Source organism: Epinephelus lanceolatus, chromosome 7 (genome assembly GCF_041903045.1).
Source record: "Epinephelus lanceolatus isolate andai-2023 chromosome 7, ASM4190304v1, whole genome shotgun sequence".
NCBI lineage: Eukaryota > Metazoa > Chordata > Actinopteri > Perciformes > Serranidae > Epinephelus > Epinephelus lanceolatus.
The window spans coordinates 28064362-28082030 of NC_135740.1; the positions used below are offsets into that span (position 1 = coordinate 28064362).

At 40.6% G+C, this 17669-nt stretch overlaps 2 protein-coding genes across 3 annotated transcripts in view; both read left to right on the forward strand.

Moving 5' to 3' along the window:
- The first annotated feature begins 142 nt into the window (after positions 1-142).
- Positions 143-13886, forward strand: nxf1a (nuclear RNA export factor 1a). Of its 2 annotated transcripts, XM_033620506.2 has the most exons (23): positions 143-261; positions 505-574; positions 2847-2906; positions 3270-3480; positions 5084-5240; positions 5334-5417; positions 5718-5822; positions 6087-6167; positions 6604-6673; positions 7005-7093; positions 7231-7338; positions 7449-7558; positions 9993-10029; positions 10404-10472; positions 11371-11426; positions 11655-11762; positions 11979-12037; positions 12156-12271; positions 12377-12419; positions 12515-12593; positions 13085-13267; positions 13364-13424; positions 13524-13886. In XM_033620506.2, exons 2-23 carry the CDS (start codon positions 505-507, stop codon positions 13560-13562), a joined length of 1995 nt encoding a protein of 664 aa, XP_033476397.1. In that variant the 5' UTR covers positions 143-261; the 3' UTR covers positions 13563-13886. The 2 variants fall into 2 exon arrangements, with proteins under 2 accessions (XP_033476397.1, XP_033476414.1); XM_033620523.2 differs by lacking the exons at positions 143-261; positions 505-574; positions 2847-2906 and adding an exon at positions 2528-2778.
- A 1558-nt stretch (positions 13887-15444) lies between these two features.
- Positions 15445-17669, forward strand: part of atg2a (autophagy related 2A) — a 29877-nt gene continuing 27652 nt past the window's right edge. The window contains exons 1-2 of the mRNA XM_033622737.2: positions 15445-15992; positions 16372-16534. Coding sequence (XP_033478628.2) covers positions 15822-15992; positions 16372-16534 — 334 coding nt within the window. The 5' untranslated portion in view covers positions 15445-15821. The remainder of the gene's footprint in view (positions 15993-16371; positions 16535-17669) is intronic.

The following is a 17669-nucleotide window of genomic DNA, read 5'->3' on the forward strand; positions in this document are numbered from 1 at the left end:
TGTTGTTTTAATTAGGTGAACTTATTAATCTGGAAACTGTGTGTACTATATGTGATGTAATGTAATGTGATGCAATACCTGATCCTGATTCCAGTTACTTCCGCCAGGTGGCGCCATGTTGTTGTTCGTTCTGGAGGTGAAGTGAGCGGACAGTCGGAGGGACAGCAGCGGGGACAGCAGCGGGGACAGCAGACAATAGGCAGGGGCAGTTGTTTCCGATATCATCACGGAAAATATCGCCACGGTAAAAGAAAATAATCGGTAAATATCGTCGGTCTGTGTCTGTGAGTCCAGCGTGATGTCCAGCCGGATACCGTGCTAACGCTAACAGCTAGCTAGCTAGCTAAAGCTAACATCCGTTAACACCCGCCTGGCTGTGGAGAAGCTGTAAAAAGCGGTTTAATTTTGCACAGATTTTAGAGCAAAGGGCCTCTTTCTTATTTTAACGATAAGGAATAACGTTTAACAGTTTTTCTAAAGGCTAAGTTTGAAAAGTTTTTCCAGATGGATCACCTGACTTTGTCTCAGAGGAGCTACCCCAACCTGGCTGTGGTGACACGTGTGTTGAATCAGGGTAAGTTTGGTCCACTGATTATGTCCAAGTTCACAGCTGTGTATAAGTTTGGACAGGTTTTCCCTCAGGTTGAGTCTAGTATTGGTGGGAATTAAAGTATACATTGGCGGGGATAAGTCTGAGGGGGATAATACAGTTGAAATGTTATGAATATTTAAAAATAAATAAGGTTTAACTGCCTGAATCTCTATGGGGTAACGTTAGACGTTGCACCTTGCTGCATATGAGCCCACATTGTGACTTTATCACTGAGTTTGTCAGGGAAATCAGATGGTGTAGGCTACTTTTGGGTAGGAGATGAAACTTTGCTCAAGGGCATTACCTGTTTGACTGAAGCATGTGGCATTCTCAGTCAGCAATTACAATAATGAGGGGGATACAAACACCTGTTTAGGACTGCAGTTGGCAACACAAAAACACAGGTTATTCAGAGAGTCACGGACTGGATTCAAAAACCTAACTATATTATTGCAGCCTATTTTTTCACAACTCCACAAACCAATATGACTATTTACTGTTTTATTCTAGTTTTTTTTTTTTCCTTTTATCAATGGTATATTTAGGTGAATATATCTCCAACAAGAAAATATTAAGACAGCAAAGTACTCATTATGTAGTTGATTTGCTGAAGCCCCATGTAAAGTGACTTTAGATTAGAGGTATTTAAGGATATGTAAAGTAAAATAAGACACAAAATGTTAAGAAAAAAATAACAACAAGTGCTAAAGGAATTTTATCCTCCTGTAATCACTTCAATTTTATATATATATATATATATATATATATACATACATACAATACAGTAGTATTTATAAGAGAGGCGATGTAATTTCCAAATTCAAAGATTAACATCTGTGAAGAAAGTGTGACAGGTTTGGTAAACTTTGATATTGAATTTGCCAAATAAAATAAATCATCATAAAATGTTATATTATATCAATTATTAAACTGTTAAATACTTTGATTACAGCAATGAGATACACCTTTGTTGATCCCCAGAGGGGATATGAAGTTGGTGCAGCTGCAAAAGGACAGAAATAAATACAGATGAGTGGCTTGGAAAGTAAGAGAAATAAATAGTAAGAGGTACATGAACTTAAATCATAATGATAGAATTAAAAAAACTTTACAAGAGCAGTTGAGAGAGGGACAACCTGATATAAGTTATTTGTATTAATATAAAAGTTAAAGTGTGGGAGATTTGGCAGACTTTGATAGTTTACCAAATAAAATAAGCTACTATAAAATGTTATTTTATTATTATTAAATGTTCAAAGCAACATGTATTTTCTTCTTAATTTTACTGTCTAAATGCCATTCTTGATAAACTAAATAAGGCTTTTTTGATTAGCCAGAATGCTTAATTATATTGATGACTGGTTAAATGTGAGGGTGATTGGATGTGTCCTGTTCAGGTTCAAGACCATGAATCTGTAAATGACAGATACATAATTTAAGGGCTGTGTGAAACCTCTTGGGGGTTGTTAACAATTCACCTACGGACACAGATTTGTAGATGACCTATTGTAACATTTTGTCAGTTGACTTTGTTTCTACATTTGCACTTTAGTATGTTATCACCTTAACGACCAACGGAAAAGCTCTGTGCTAACTTTATACTTCGTCTGTCTGTGCATGAATATACAACCTAACGGCCTTTTGATGTACCATTAAAGTAGTTTACATTTATATAATGTATATAGTTAAATACTTTGTCAGACAGCCATTTATTAAATCTCCAGGCAGTTTACACAGTATGCTAACTACAGCTTACGACTAATGTCAAGTCAAAGCTAACATTAGTAAACTTTTATATTGTGATGCGCTCCGTTTTTTGTGATATTTTACTTTCCGAACACGCATTCAAAACTTTTTTTGTCGTTTAACTCTTCGCGCCATTTTTTCTTACCCCGGAAGTGAACCCCTCTTTGAAGTTGTACTTCCGCTGTCTTCTCGTCAACGCGCAGTAGGAGAAGTTAGCCTAGCCACCAGCTAGTTAAAGAGAACTCTGCGATCACATCGTGCTCGTATTTATGTTTCCTCTGAAACGACTTGGGATGTTGGAAGTTTTTCCTCAGTCCAGGGTTTGTGTTTCGTGAAAGAGAGAAACGAGGCCCGGCAGATCATATTTTCACCCAGGGCCGTGTGTTTTTTAATCTAACACTATTCCAGAAACATGGCGGACGGCGGGCATTACTACAACGGTAAGACAGCCTGTTACCTTCAGCATTAACCTCACATCTTTTGTGCTACTTGTACCGTTTTTCTTCAGACCGAGGGGACTTTTTGGTGAGGAGGGAGGTCAGGAGCACTGGTTACATGGTCAATGGAGGTAAAATTATATCTTGGGCCTTTCCCTGGATATCTAATAATGGTGCTTTATATACACAAGTATTTACCTGGTACTTACTACTATAATACTAATAAGACAAAATACAATGTTTACAGTTACTGTAGCATTCAATAAGGCAAGTCTAGGTGTTTTTTTCTGTGACAGTATTAATTTCAGATGTAGGTTGTATTTTAAGGATTTATATCTTATGACTGCAAACAGAAAGAGACATTATTGTGGTTTTATTCATTCACTACCAGTGTCTCATTATAGTGCATTATTTGCTTAACTCTAATTCTGTTATTTATATGCTGACAAATTAATATTGTATAACAGATGACAAACTGTTGCACCCTTTCTCAGAGCATGATGACAGAACCGCACCACAGTTTCGCAACCGTAAAGGCAGAGGCCCCCACAAGGGTCGGTCTTATGACAGGTCCCGCAGAGACCGCCAACGGGGCAGCCACGCTGGAGGCTTTGGGGGTCCTGGGCCACGGTCTAGGCTCGACGATCCCGATCCAGATGTAACCATGAGTGACAGCTCTCAGGACAGCAGCTCCCAGCACAGATTGTAAGTGTGTCTGACTGGCTGAGCCAGTTTGTTGTTTACACATTGTTTTGCAGTTTAAAATTGTCACCAGACATGTTTGTCAGTGTCTGACTTGTTGATCAGCTCTAAAACAAGCATCGTACTTTATAAAGAGGGCTTGGAAAATTGTTAAGCATGTAAGCCAAAAGAAACTGTCAAGAATAAGTTGCAAACTTAAGATTGCTTTTTTTCTTGTGCTTTTTATATGTAAGATGAGTGACACACAGACAGCAAAACTTAGATTCTTTCATGTGGAGTTGCTTGAACTGCTTCGAGGTATCCTAAGCTGCTCTGTGGTAGGTGGCAGGAAGAGAAGGTAGAACAAGTCTGACCATTTTCACATTTAGCACTCCGGGCTTCAGATGAAAACCTCTGCGAGTCATGTACTCGCCCAAAAAGTACCACTGGAAAACCAACTGAAAGTGAAACCGTGAAAGTAAATTGAGCTCAGTAAAGTAACTTTTTGTTTCACTGTCATATCACTGTCACCTTAGTGCATTATTTGAACGTGGTGACTCATAAGCCACACATGCATTTCAGATTTTTCTAAACTTTTTAGGGATCCTTTCCTAATGCTAGTTATGGAATTGTAATGGGACAAAAAAGGCCTGCAATTTCAAAATAGTTCCAAACTAATATCAGCTAGTGAGTGTGTACATTTATTAAAGGTATACTGTGGAGTTTTCGACCACTGAAAGAGCTATAAAGCAATATTTGATGAGACGTTGTCCAGATTGTATCTGGTGCTCTTCCAGTGCATGCATGAGAACTGTCTGCAAACACATGCATGTCAACCTGTCTCCTATAAATTACATTTGTATATTACTAAATTGCATTCATAACTATGTTGTGGTGGTCACATAATTGCTGCCCGGACTATGTTCAGGGACCACATTGCTTTAAGTTAATGAAAAGTTTTTTATGTACTGTGCTGAGGTCACAGGGAGTTGGTTGGGATGGATCACGGACATACAAAGTACAGGACTGGGACACCGGAATCCTGGGTTTGTGTCCAGACTCCTGTTTGTGGTCAGATTTAGCCAACAGAAGCACTTAGGTTAAGGTTAGGGAAAGATTGTCATTGCTGTTAAGTGTTAATAAAAAGATGATTACAAAAATAATGCTGTAATCACTGCAAGTTGACCCTGTATTGCGAGAGTGCTGATAGCTTCAGTATCAACATTTTTGTGACTTGCTGGGAATGGTAATTAGCAGCATTTCCTCATTATGTTAATAAAAATATGCATTAAGTGCAACATTGGGTTTCCCTTAAACATATTTGCTGTTTTAAAATTAGTTGTATATTAATGTAATTTTTAGGACACAGCGATGAACATTGCGTGATGCACCTTATTTTCAGAGGCAGTGACAGTTTGGAGCATAAATGCACCATTAAAGGTGGCAAAGCAGTAATGAAAGGTGTGGGAAAAGAGAGAAAGATGGCTTTGCTTTGATATGTTAGGCAGTAGGAAGTGGATTTAAATGTGTGTTAGTCTCAAGGATAGGTGGGAGACCTTTTGTTAATAGGGTGAACTCTGCCTAAAGGAGGATTGTTTCAATATATGGTCTTGTTTGTCTTCTTTAGCACCCCGTATGGAAGACATAAATGGAAGGCTGGAGATGGACGCTTTGACAGAGACCGGCGAGGCAAAGGGGGAGGAGGTGGAAGAGGCGGCTTTAGAGACCGACCTGGAGGCAATGGAGGAGGGGGGAAAAACCGGTCGGGCTGGTACAAAGTAACGGTGCGTATTGCAACAGCTGCCACAGGTCGTTCATGCTTCTACCTTGTGACCTGTTACAGGAGCTCATATTTTGCCCTTTTGTCTGTTTGACAGATACCACACGGAAGAAAATATGACAAGAACTGGTTATTGACAGCTCTTAGGAACATCTGCTCAGTGCCCTACACACCTGTACAGGTGAGATCCCACACTGTCTTGTGATTACTAATTATAAACTAATGGATTTTCAAAAGGGTATTGTGTGTCTTGTGCCTTTAAATGCAGATGTGCTTTGAGTTCTGATAAATTAAACAGTGATGCTTTTTAATGCTCCCTTTTTTTTAATTTATTTTTTAATTCTCCTCTGCAAGTAAAAGATATATCTCTAGTCCCCACTTAGACACATTTGTAAACTGAAGATTTTAAGGAAAGTGTGTTCGTTGGCACCATCTTTGTTTATATGAATTTTAATCATGTCTTTCTCCCCTGTGTGTCCAGTACCATGTTGATCATAACAGGGCCCATTTCTATGTGGATGATTCCTCTGCTGCCAATGCTTTGCACAAATGTTCTCACAAGATCACGGACACAGATGGTTATAAGGTATGCTGGGGTAATAATGGAAATCTCACTCTTATTTCCTCAGAAGCTATTTTAACCATCGTTAATGATCAGTCTTGTCATCATGTTAACTTCCTTCTCTGTTAATAATGGCTACACTGTCATAACGTTCTTATCCTGTCTGCTTTGACACAGTGTCACTAAGTTCTCAAACGACCTTGACCTCTATATAATGATTAACCACAAATAACACTTTAAAACTCTCTTAGCTAATGTCCCTGATCATATGATGTGTTGTTTTTCAAGGTGGAAGTGCACGTCAACCCCAGCGCTCCTCCATCCTTCCTCCTTGCGGAGCTGAAACCTGAACACTTGGAGCACCTGAAGGTGAGCTAGACGAAATAACAAACTGTCTTAAGGGTCTGAATGTGGCTGAGACAATGATGTTTTTAGATCACAGAACTATTAAAGTCTCACAAATACTGCAAGTGTGATGTATGGATCAACAAACATGAACGATGTTGTAAAGAACAATATGCAGATTTTTGCATTGAGATCCATGAGTCCATTTACATGCACTTAAGTAACCAGGATGTAGTCAGCATTGCAGTTAATATGATCGAAGTGATAAAGGGTTGGAATGCTTTATTTTGAAAGGACAGACAGACTTTTGGGTGTTTTTATGATGGTTAAAAGTTGATTCCCCTCTCCTTCTGCCCTCTAATTCAATCAGCATTAAATTGGAGAAAGTTTCTATCAATTTTGATGATTTTTTTCTGTGCAGCTGAGGCCTCTCATGTTGACTGCTGTTTATCTTTCACAGCAATGTATGGCCAAACGTTTTGATGGCTCCCAGCAAGCATTGGACTTGAACAACATCCGAACAGACCCAGGTAATTAAACATTCTCATCCCTCTCATACACAAGTCTTATGTATGACATGATATTGAACGCTGATTTAGTCAGAGCCTGAGAGTACATACTAGGCTAGCTGTTACAAGTTAATATCTGAATTATACAAGATTTTTTATAATTATCTGTTAAATGGGGTTCTAGTCTGTCTGTTTTCTAAGTAAATAGTCACTGCAGTGTTGTTTCACATCGACAATCTGGTGATGAAATTTAATCTTGCAGAATTTTTGAATTACCTAACTGTGACTGAAAATGACTTTCAAATATTTTTACTCGTACTATGTTGATTGCGAATTTTGTTTTATGTGACAGACTTGGCGTCCCAGAACATTGAAGTCATCTTGAATAGGAAGACAAACATGGAGGCTGTCATCAAGATCATTGAAGAAAACATTCCAGAGGTAAAATTAATACAGACGATGTTTGTAATATTGTTAGCTGGAAAATAAGCGATAAACACTTAGCTTTTATCGTAGCTGCTGTCATTAAGTGATGGTTCAGACTGAATGTGCTTACACACCTCTTTTTCTCTTGCCAGCTGACATGCTTGAACCTGAGCAACAATCGTATTCACAAACTCGATGAACTCACCGATTTGGTTTCCAAGGCGCCCAATCTGAAGACTCTCAACCTCTCCCACAATGAGGTGAAACTGGCTGCTCGGTTGCTTGAGATAATAATAACCATGCTCTTCTCATGACTTATTTTTAAATCCTCCTCATACCAACTTGTTCCGATTTTTGTGTGCTCGTCCAGCTGAAGTCAGACCGGGAGCTGGACAAAGTGAAAGGCCTGAAGCTGGTGGAGCTGTGGCTGAACAGGAACCCTCTGTGTGACCTCTTCAAGGATCAGGCCTCATACATCAGGTCAGTCAGCGATTTTGGGGGATGAGGGGAGAAGTTTTTATGAAGGGGACACAGTGGTGTGACTGTTGGTGTGTGAGTAGGGGTGTCCAGGAGTGTTTCCTGTATGACAGGACAATGCAGCAGCGTGCTGGAAAAGGAGATCAAGCACACCTTTGTTTGTGTAATATGTACAATAACGGAAACCATTTCCCAGCAGTGGAGGATGAACTTTCGACGAGGCGGAGGCAGCTGACACTCACCATTAATCCCTCTATTTTTGTATTCCTGTGTAGAGAAAGAAATGGAGAACAGAAACACACAAATTCATTGTAATCAGATCAAATGATTCTTCTTTCTTGTTGTTTTACACGTTTCCTCCCACTTGATGATTAACGTTTCCTTTTCACAATGCAAACTAAACTTACTTTCAAAAGTTGCTGAGGTAGCATCAACCAAGATGCACTCCCACATCGTTTTCCTTTCAGCTTGCTTAAACTCTCCACAGTTTGAACAGCCATCTTCGCTCTGCCATTTATTCAGCTTCTCTGTGGGACATCCTTTTAAGCTTTGGTCTATTTTATGGTTCTCAGTGATGCTGCACCCAGCACTCCCCTGCTGACATCCTGGTTAGTGTCCCATAAATTGCTGTAAAACACCATCACACTGCTGTTGATAAATATCTCTGAGAAGAAGCACTTTTTTCTAAAGAAGACATTCAGCTTGACAGCCCTTAAACACAGTGTACTGTGAACTGCTTTCAAAAAATATATATCCACAGTAACCTCTTGAGCAGTACTGTAAAACAGTGTAGGTTGTTTAACGGAGAGAGGGCAATGCACAGTTGTGCTGACAAATGTTTGGATGAAACAAAGGAAATCTGCAGCCAATGATTTCCCCTCCCCTCGTAGCACCTTGCCCACTCGGCCCTCTGTATCAGGCGAGTATGGAAGGCTGGATAGCCTATGACGGGTAAGATCCCACCTCGAAACCCCGGGACAACCTAAGGCAGGCACAGTCACGATTACTCGGCCTCAGTCCCTGTGAGCCTCGACTCACTGAGAATGTGACGAGAAGAAATCGAGAAGATGGGACTTGACAGAAAAAGCCGTTGGGCTGAGGCGGAGGGGGAAGTGTGTCATTATCAATGACATACGATGAGCCAAAGAGAGAAAGCAGTTCGTCTCTTCCACTAAGTTGGTTCTCTCTGGCCTGAAAGAGGCCTCTGCTGATCAGTGAATGAAGTGGAGAGTTTGGCAAATACCCTTAACTAACTTGTGAGGGAAATGTCTTCTGAACTGGAAATTGAAGTCCAGTTTTGTCTGAAATAAGTCCAATGAAAAAAAAAAAGTGGAAACACTTGCCTCTTCCAGTTTCTGATAGCTGTGACCAGTACGAAAAGGCTCAAATATAAAGCAGAGAGAGCAGAGTAAAGACATATCACTATAGTCCAATGCTTAATGATCTCCCAGTTATCTGTAAACAGAGACGTGGGCCCAAATTAAGCTGAAAAATTACAAGCTTATAGCATTAATGTAGTTGCTGCCAGTGCATGAAGACCCATCTCTTCAGAGTGGATGGTGGCTATGAGATACTGTTAACTGCTTTGCTTGTGCAGCAGGGGAAGGCTGTAGTGGCGGGACTGCTGCGTCCAACTCACTCTGAGGCCATCTGTCCTGTTTGTTCAGCTCTGTTCTCAGGTCGCCTTTCTTTGCTGATAATCATGGGCGCAGATACCGACAAACTCTCTTAATGGATAGTGATTGGTGTCGAATGTTAGACTGTGTTTGTTTGAATTTTACGTTCTATGTTTTTTTCTAGTTTTGTGACCTAGAGTCATCTCTTCCCCAGCATCTTGGCCAGAGTTTGGGGGTGGGGGACATGAGACTGGCGGTAACCACCTCTCTCCCAGCAGTGCATAACCTTTTCATTTCACTAATTCCCAACAGATGTGTTCGCTGGTTTCAGTGCAGTCTGGTAGATTGTGGGTCTCTGCATGTTTATATGTGTGTGCTCCTAGAAAAGTGTGCTTATATTGCTTCCCCATGTCAGATCTGTGTGTATCTCCATGTTGGGGGAGAGGGTGAGTATACCTGCTGGTAAGTACACTTTGGGGTGGGAGAATTGACAAAAGGGCACAGCATGAAAGTGAAGAGAGGATAAGGGTGTGAATGATAGTCCATTTGCAGATCTACTTGAATTAAAAAGATTAAATCCCTTTTGGCACTGGTTGTAATTACACTCCATTTTCATGTATCTATACATGACTGTATTCTCCCAAATGTCGTGGACAGTGTATCATCTTAAAATGACTTAAACTGAAAGGCACCAAATGACATTGGATGGGTCAGCAGGTGTGACTGACAGTGCTACGTACAGTAATAAGCATGATTTATCTGTGTGTGGTGTGGTGTTTGTGATGATAACTTTACTGCTCTTGATTTTTGTTCCGTACCAGTGCCGTGCGGCAGAGGTTTCCCCGGCTTCTCAAACTGGTAAGTCCATGTGTTTATCTCTTTACAACCATCTCCCCCCTATTAGGTGTTATTGTGAAGATTGTTTAAATTCATATCTACAAAAACTGTGTTCATAACACAATGAGATGTGTCAGATCTCTTGAATCAGCTTGATCACATAGTGCATGGGCTTTGGGGTGATTAATCAGAGCAGCACATTGCAGTGTTGCAGTAAAGACAACCTTCTCAGATTATACAAGTTGGGAAAAGTAGAGTAAATACATTTTGTGAGATACATTTTGCTGATCTAAATGCACTCACATTGCTAAATAAATTGATCCAAAGTGGCAGAAAGTTTAGCCAGTGCTAATTCCCCTCTCTTGTATCTTCCTTCATGTGTGGTTTCTTCTTAGGATGGTCATGACCTCCCTGCGCCCATTGGATTCGATGTGGAAACGCCCACCACTATCCCCCCCTGCAAGGTTACTTGTTTTATCTCATGTGATTAATTGTATGTTTTTACTCAAAGTGACACATTAACAATTACTTGTGGAGGGGGTTGCACTAACTGGATCTTTACACACCCAGGCCAGTCTTAACTATGCCAGGTCCTAGTGATCATGTAAATACCCAGCAACTGTGGCTATTGCCTGGCAGTGCATACGTTGTTATGATACTTTGTTGACAGCCTCCTGCTGTCTTACTAATGTGTAGCCTAACATTTATCATTTGTGGCAGTGGAATTATGGAGGATCAGAGAAAAAGAAAAGGGATTTCACAGATGTTTGGATACAAAGATTAATTGAGCTTTACACAAGAAGCGCATCTGTGTTTGATTTACAGCAGCTAGCAGGTTAAACTCCACAGAGAAAAAGTAAATAAACTTGGCTGTAGATTACAACTCAGGGACAGACGGTGTTGTTAGCAGTGGTATTAAAGTGTAAGGACGGCACCAGTGTCTGAACAGAGTTAGCAATGCATCTTTACCAGTGAACGTTTGTTTGGTTGCTTGTTTAACAAGCCGAGTTGATGGACAAGGTGTGTGTTCATGTTTGTAAGTTAGCTAAATAGAAAAGGAGACTTTAGTAAGAAAGCTAATGTGGCTTATTGGGCTGCTAATATATAGAAACTGCCAAGATTTTGACTGTAAGAATTACACCCAGTTTTAGCGAGATGAAGGTTTAAGCCCTGTTGGTGCAACTGGCCATTGAAGTACATGACATTCAGTAGAACCCTTTCAAGGTCTCATTAGTAATTTAGTTAATAGGTTTATGCTGCACTGGCTTGTTATCATTATGGTATTCTTTTATGTACTTGACAAATGTTTGGTTTTTTGTTTGGTTTTTTTTTTGGTTTTTTTTTTTTCATTTGACAATCCAGGGCAGTTGTTTTGGCTCAGACGAAATCAAGGCCCTCATTCTCCGGTTCCTGCAACAGTGAGTTTCTACCTTTCTACCCTCTACCTTGATGTAGCTAATCTTCTCACAACAGCCAGTTGATTAGTGTCTGTTTTCCAGGATTAATGTGCTGTTAATATGTCCCAACTAGTGCCTAATTCACCAGTGCTACTGTAAATACAATTTCTGTTCCAGTAGGGTTTTTTTGGGCAGTAAAGAATCACAGGAACACACACAAGAAAACTAAGTCGCGTGACTGTGTTGCAGGTACTACAGTATATACGACTCTGGGGACAGACAGCCACTCCTGGATGCTTACCATGATGGAGCATCGTTATCCCTCACAACACCTTACTCCACCCAGAACCCCTCCAGGTAAGAACACACACAAACAACCCCACTTATGTAAACATGTAGCAACACTGAATAACACATAAAGGAATGGGACATTTGTTTTTTTCAGTGTTTTCACAGTTAGAATTTGTATGTATAAAGATTTTTGCACCTATTATTATTTGCACTTATCCTAACACCTTCCTGTCTGAGTCTTGGCTGTGTTCACACTGATCCATCCCTCTCTTCTGGTCTTAGGAGCAGTCTGGGAGAATATCACAAAGACACTCGAAACCTGAAGAGAATCAAAGACTCCAGTGAGTTTACCTGTCGAGCTGATGACCTTTCGTTGCGTCTGAATTGTTGAGACTGAATGCTTTTATGATTTTTGAGATGCCTTCTGATGTTTCCCTCTCTGAACACTTCCTCTTTCAGCGATACGGTTTCGACTTCTGAAGCATACACGACTGAACGTGGTTGCTTTCCTCAATGAGTTGCCCAAGACTCAGCACGACATCGCCTCCTTTACTGTCGACGTGAACACCTACACGGTGAGTTTATGTTTGTTCCGTCAGCCAGCACTTGTCATTAGCCTTTTCTTCTCACTGCGAATCATTTCTATGAACTAATTCTACAAAATATGTTTCTGTTTACAGAACACACTACTGTCGTTCACAGTGAGTGGAGTCTTCAAAGAAGGTGAGTTGTTGCGTCATCATGATTTTTGTTCTCAACGACTGCAAAGATAAGTGCTGTTGCGTTTGTTGCTAATGTGTCTCATGTCTGTTTTTCAGTTGCTGTTGATGGTAAATCTCGAGAGTCCACCATGGCTTTCTCCCGGGTTTTCATCACTGTCCCAGCAGGGAACTCTGGGTAAGTTTTTTTTGAGCTCCTAGTGGTTTGTGTCATCCTGTTGTCCTTCACATTTTCCCAGAGGAAGGGACATGATACTAAAATTAGCAACTGCTGTGGATCTTCAAGTCAATGAACCTACTGCTAAGACACTCACATTACCAGTTTTTTAGGTACACCTAGATAAAGCTAATGCACTTACACTGACCCTGTTTTGATTTTAGAGGGTCAAATGAGGACCGATCATACCTGTTCAGAGAGAACTATAAGAAATCAAAAATGTAAAGATTTTACCCACAGATGATAATATTCTATTATAGAAATAAATTGTTCAGAAAGAATAGTAATAATAAGAATAATAATACTGAACAAATAAATATTGATCAGTTTTGCTGAGACAGTGTTTTGATTGAGGAGGATCTTTGTTAGGTCAGTACAATCAATTGTAGATTGTGGACGTTTTCCTCCTGAAACAGTCGAATCTTATTTTTTGTGTTCCTTCTGTGCTACAGTTTGTGCATCGTGAACGACCAGCTTTTCATCCGGATGGCTACAACAGAGGAGATCCGCCGGGCCTTCGTTGCTCCCGCCCCAACTCCATCTTCCAGCCCCGTTCCCACCCTCACTGCACCGCAGCAGGAGATGCTCACAGCCTTCTCACTGAAGTCTGGCATGAACCTGGAATGGTCCCAGAAGTAGGTTTTGTTTTTGCGCCTGTGGTGTTGGCAGCGTTTCACGACATCATTTATTCATTTCATTCAAAATATTTAAACACTTGTTCTCTGTTCCAGGTGTCTGCAAGACAATGAGTGGGATTTCAACAGAGCTGCTCAAATTTTCACTCAGTTAAAGGTAAAATGATGTTTCATAGTTCATTTCTCTGCATATACATAAAGGTGTGACTGTTATACAGCAAGGACCTAAAATGCTTTCTCCTCTTTTGCTTTCCAGACGGATGGCAAGATCCCCGACGTTGCGTTCATAAAATGAAGAGATTACTCATACTTCTGTGAAATAAAATCTGCAGTTATTTTATTTATGGCTTGTGCTTTATCCTTTAAACTCTGCCTTTTGTTTTATTAAAATTAAGAATAATGTAGCGCAAGTTTACTATTTTGTTTTAACAGCCAACTGTTTGACCGAGGACTGATGTTATGATACCATCTTTGGTTGTCATTGTAACCATAGTTTTTGGTCGTTTGTATAGAAATCACTACATGTTTTCATAGGAATAAAGACAGATGGACAGTGGTCAAACTTGAGTTCATGTCAATGTTGTATTATGTTCAACAATAAATACATTTTGTTACACAACTGATGCAGTTCACTTAAGCCACAATAAGACCAAAGTGATAAGTGTGAGAGCTCATTCTTCACCCTTTAATGCTAGTTTGATGTTTTTTTCTGGTGTTTCACCCACCTCTTGTGGTTTACATTGATTTTTTTTTTTAATGGAGGGGTTAAAAGTGGTGTAACAAGCCAATAGGTTTAAAGGATAGGTTCATATTTTTTCAAGTCAGTAGTCGGGTGCCCATGTGAACATTGAACCCATGTTTCTTTAATCATTCCTCCTGTTCATCAAGAGATCCCCTCCTAACATGCCCTCAGTGTGATGAGGTTGTTTCCTTGGACTGTTTTTGTGCTGAGCTACATTGGAGGGACAATAAAACAACAGTTCCAATGTTCATATGGGCACCTAAGTATTGTTTCCAAGCAGCCATGACCAAATGTGGACCTATCATTTAATTCACCAGTCAAACTTAAATTTTTCTGCTTGTTCATCAAACTAAACCTTAATTTTGAAATACTGTTAAGGTTACCGAAATCTTACTATGGCTGAAAATTGAAATCAGGAGACCCCATGCCAATTAGATTGTGGATTGCATAAATTAATATTCCATACAATTAAAGTAAAATTGTTTATCAGTTGATGAACAACCTTGAACAAGATTTGGCAGCTTTTATTGGTTATAAAAGACATTCCTCTCAGATTGACTGAGTAAATCAAATTTTGACATGTAATTTATAGAATAATGCAATATAATAGAATGCCACCAATTTCCAGGTTTTTATATCAATAAATTTGTCACATGAACTCATAGTACTCCCCAATGGCAGTGGCCCCCAGCAGGAAAAGCAGCATGTCACGCTACAAAAACTGTTTAGAAATGGCCTGTGGAGCATGACAAAAAGCTCAAGGTGTTGACCTGGCTTCTAAATTTCCCAGGTCCCAATCTGCTCAAGGATTCTTGTGATGTGACGGTACCCCAGATGTACCCCTAATCCAAGGTGGGGCCTCCTTGGACTTGGCTCTGACCTGTGGAGGTATGGACACAGGGTCTGTGGGAGTGTCCTGCAGTGTCTGGCAACAGAGCATTGGTGGCAGATCCAGTGGGTTGTGAGGTGGGTTAATAGCACATGCCACAGATGCTCATTCAGATTAGGATCTGGGGAATTTGGAGGCCAGGTTGACACTTTGAGGTCTTTGTCACATTCCTTGGGCCATTCCTAATGGATGTTTGCAGTGTGGCATGGTGCATTATCCTTCTGGGGGCCATTGCCATTGGGGAGTACTGTTGCCATGTTGCCATTATCTATTTATTTCCCCACATAAGTTACATTATGGGCTATGTAGCCTACTCATTTATGTGTTGCTGTTTTATCTACAATTAAATTAAATTAATCATAATAAATGTTCACATTTTAAAAAAGAAAGTAAATATTTAGATTTAAAAAGCAGGTTTAGTATTGGTTTTAATTAAGATTGACAAAATACTACAAAGATGGCGCTCGGTGGCGGGGTGGCGTCATGTTTGTCTCTTCCGGGTTTGTCTTTCGTCACTGTGACGCATGACGCACTTACGTTCACCATACCAGCAGTTGGCGTATGATAACAATAAACAACCCTGAAACAAGAGATACGCACCAACGGGACCTTCCGCTCCAATTCGACACAAACGTACCGAAAATATGAGCCGAGACAGCGACAGACAGTTGGAATAACGTCTCGTCAAGTAGCGGGGGAGTCTCGTCGGTCCTGACACAAAGGATTTTCGAGTTTTGGTGTCAAGCCTAGGGGAGAACTAGAGTTACGGTCTGCCCCTTCCTTAGCCCCCTGTAGCTAGCTGTGGCTCATTCCTTGTTTTTGCACACTTTGTTTTAGTCTGTTATGCAGTTGCCAGAGGACTGTACTCGCACTCGTTCTCCTCCGCCACCTCTTCGCTCCCTCTCCCCGCTCTCTCTGGCCCTATGTCTCGCTGGCTCTTCCCCTGGTCAGGCTCAATCAAGAAGCGGGCCTGTCGGTACCTCTTACAGCACTACCTCGGTCACTTTCTGCAGGAGCGACTGAGCCTGGACCAGCTGGGCTTGGACCTGTACAACGGCAGCGGTGTCATCAAGGAAATCAACCTTGATGTCTGGGTGAGTCGTTTTAAAAAGAGAGCTGTCTGTCAACTTCGACCCACAGCAGCAGCCATCGTGTGTGTTTTTGTCGGGCTCGTGCACCCTTGACTGTTTCGCAACTGCTCTCGAGTTCAACAACAATCTCCAACGTCATGCTCCTAGCCTAGCTCGCATTTCTTCGAGGAAATGCACTTAAGGGGAACACATCACCAGCTCAGCAGATTAAGTGCACCTCTCCCCAGAGCCTTAACACATGTATACCCCCCTGCCATGCTGGCTGTACACTTCCTTTTCTCCATAAGTCTCCTAGAGTGGTGACAAAATATGAAACCATGCTTATAAACATCTCTTTCACTTTGTGTTTCTCACATTACTCACTGCTTCCCCTCTGCTGCAGGCGGTCAATGAGCTTTTGGAGTCTCTGGGGGCTCCACTGGAGATAGTGGATGGCTTTGTGAGCAGCATAGCAGTGACCATCCCATGGCAAGCTCTCCTGACTGATCACTGCACCTTAGAAGTTTCTGGTCTTCAGATAACATGTCGACCCAAGTACCGGACCAGTAAGTTCACCTAAAAACAACTTATTGAGTCGACAACCTGTGGGGTTTCCTTTTGGGGCACAAAACATGTATCTGTCAGCCACAGGTTGAGTGAGGGGATCTTCCACTGTTATCAGATGTACACTTGCTGCTTCAATGTGGTCCAAAATCATAATTATATATCCCTGTTTTTATTACTTCATTCCCCAAACTATTAGTGATGTATAGCTGTTGTTACACAGGCAAGCGTACGTAGGTGTCTGTCTGGTAAAGATTTGTTATTGAAGTGTAAAAATGTACACGAGTGAGGATCCACGCATGATCATCTCACCACAAGTCCAGACCTTTATGTGCTCCTTTAATCAAACCACTGGTCTAGGGCTGCAATTTATCAGTTAATCTGCTGATTATTTGCTTAATTAATTGATGCTTTTCTTTAAATAAAATGTCAAATTAGTGAAAATGGCCAATTATAGTGTTGTAGACCTCAAGCTAGCATAATCAAATTTGTTGTTTTGTCAGAGCAAACACACCAAAATAGTCACTTAACTGTCATATATGAGGAAAAACAACAGCAAATCCTCACATCTGTGTAACTAATCAGATTATTTTTTGCAATTTTGTTAAAAAAAATGACTGAAATTATTAATTGTTTATTATTTGAAAGAGACGGTTCACCCTGAATTCAAAAATACATATCTTTCCTTTTACCTATAGTGCTATTTATTAGAGTTAGTGTTGGAGATATTGGCAGTAGAGATGTCTGTCCTCTGTCAAATATAATGGAACTAGACTCAGATAATCCACAGACCTTGATGTTAGCAGTTTCATGTAGGACCTATGTTCTTTCCACCAAACTACATCAGCCAAACATATCACCATGCAGAAGGAAGCTCGCATCTACTTATAGATGAGAGGTTTGTGCTTGTGATAGAGTGAGATAAACATTAATGGTGTCCTGAGGTGGAACATAAGCTAGCTCAGTGGTGCTAGTTGAGCTAGCAGCACATGCAGTACATGTACATATAGTACATACCTTCTGGGTATATGGTTGGAGGATGTAGTTCGGTAGAAAGAAAATAGGTCCCACATGAAACTGCTCACAACAAGGTCTGTTATCTTGAGTAACCAGGTCATGAGACATTGCTGTTTTTGC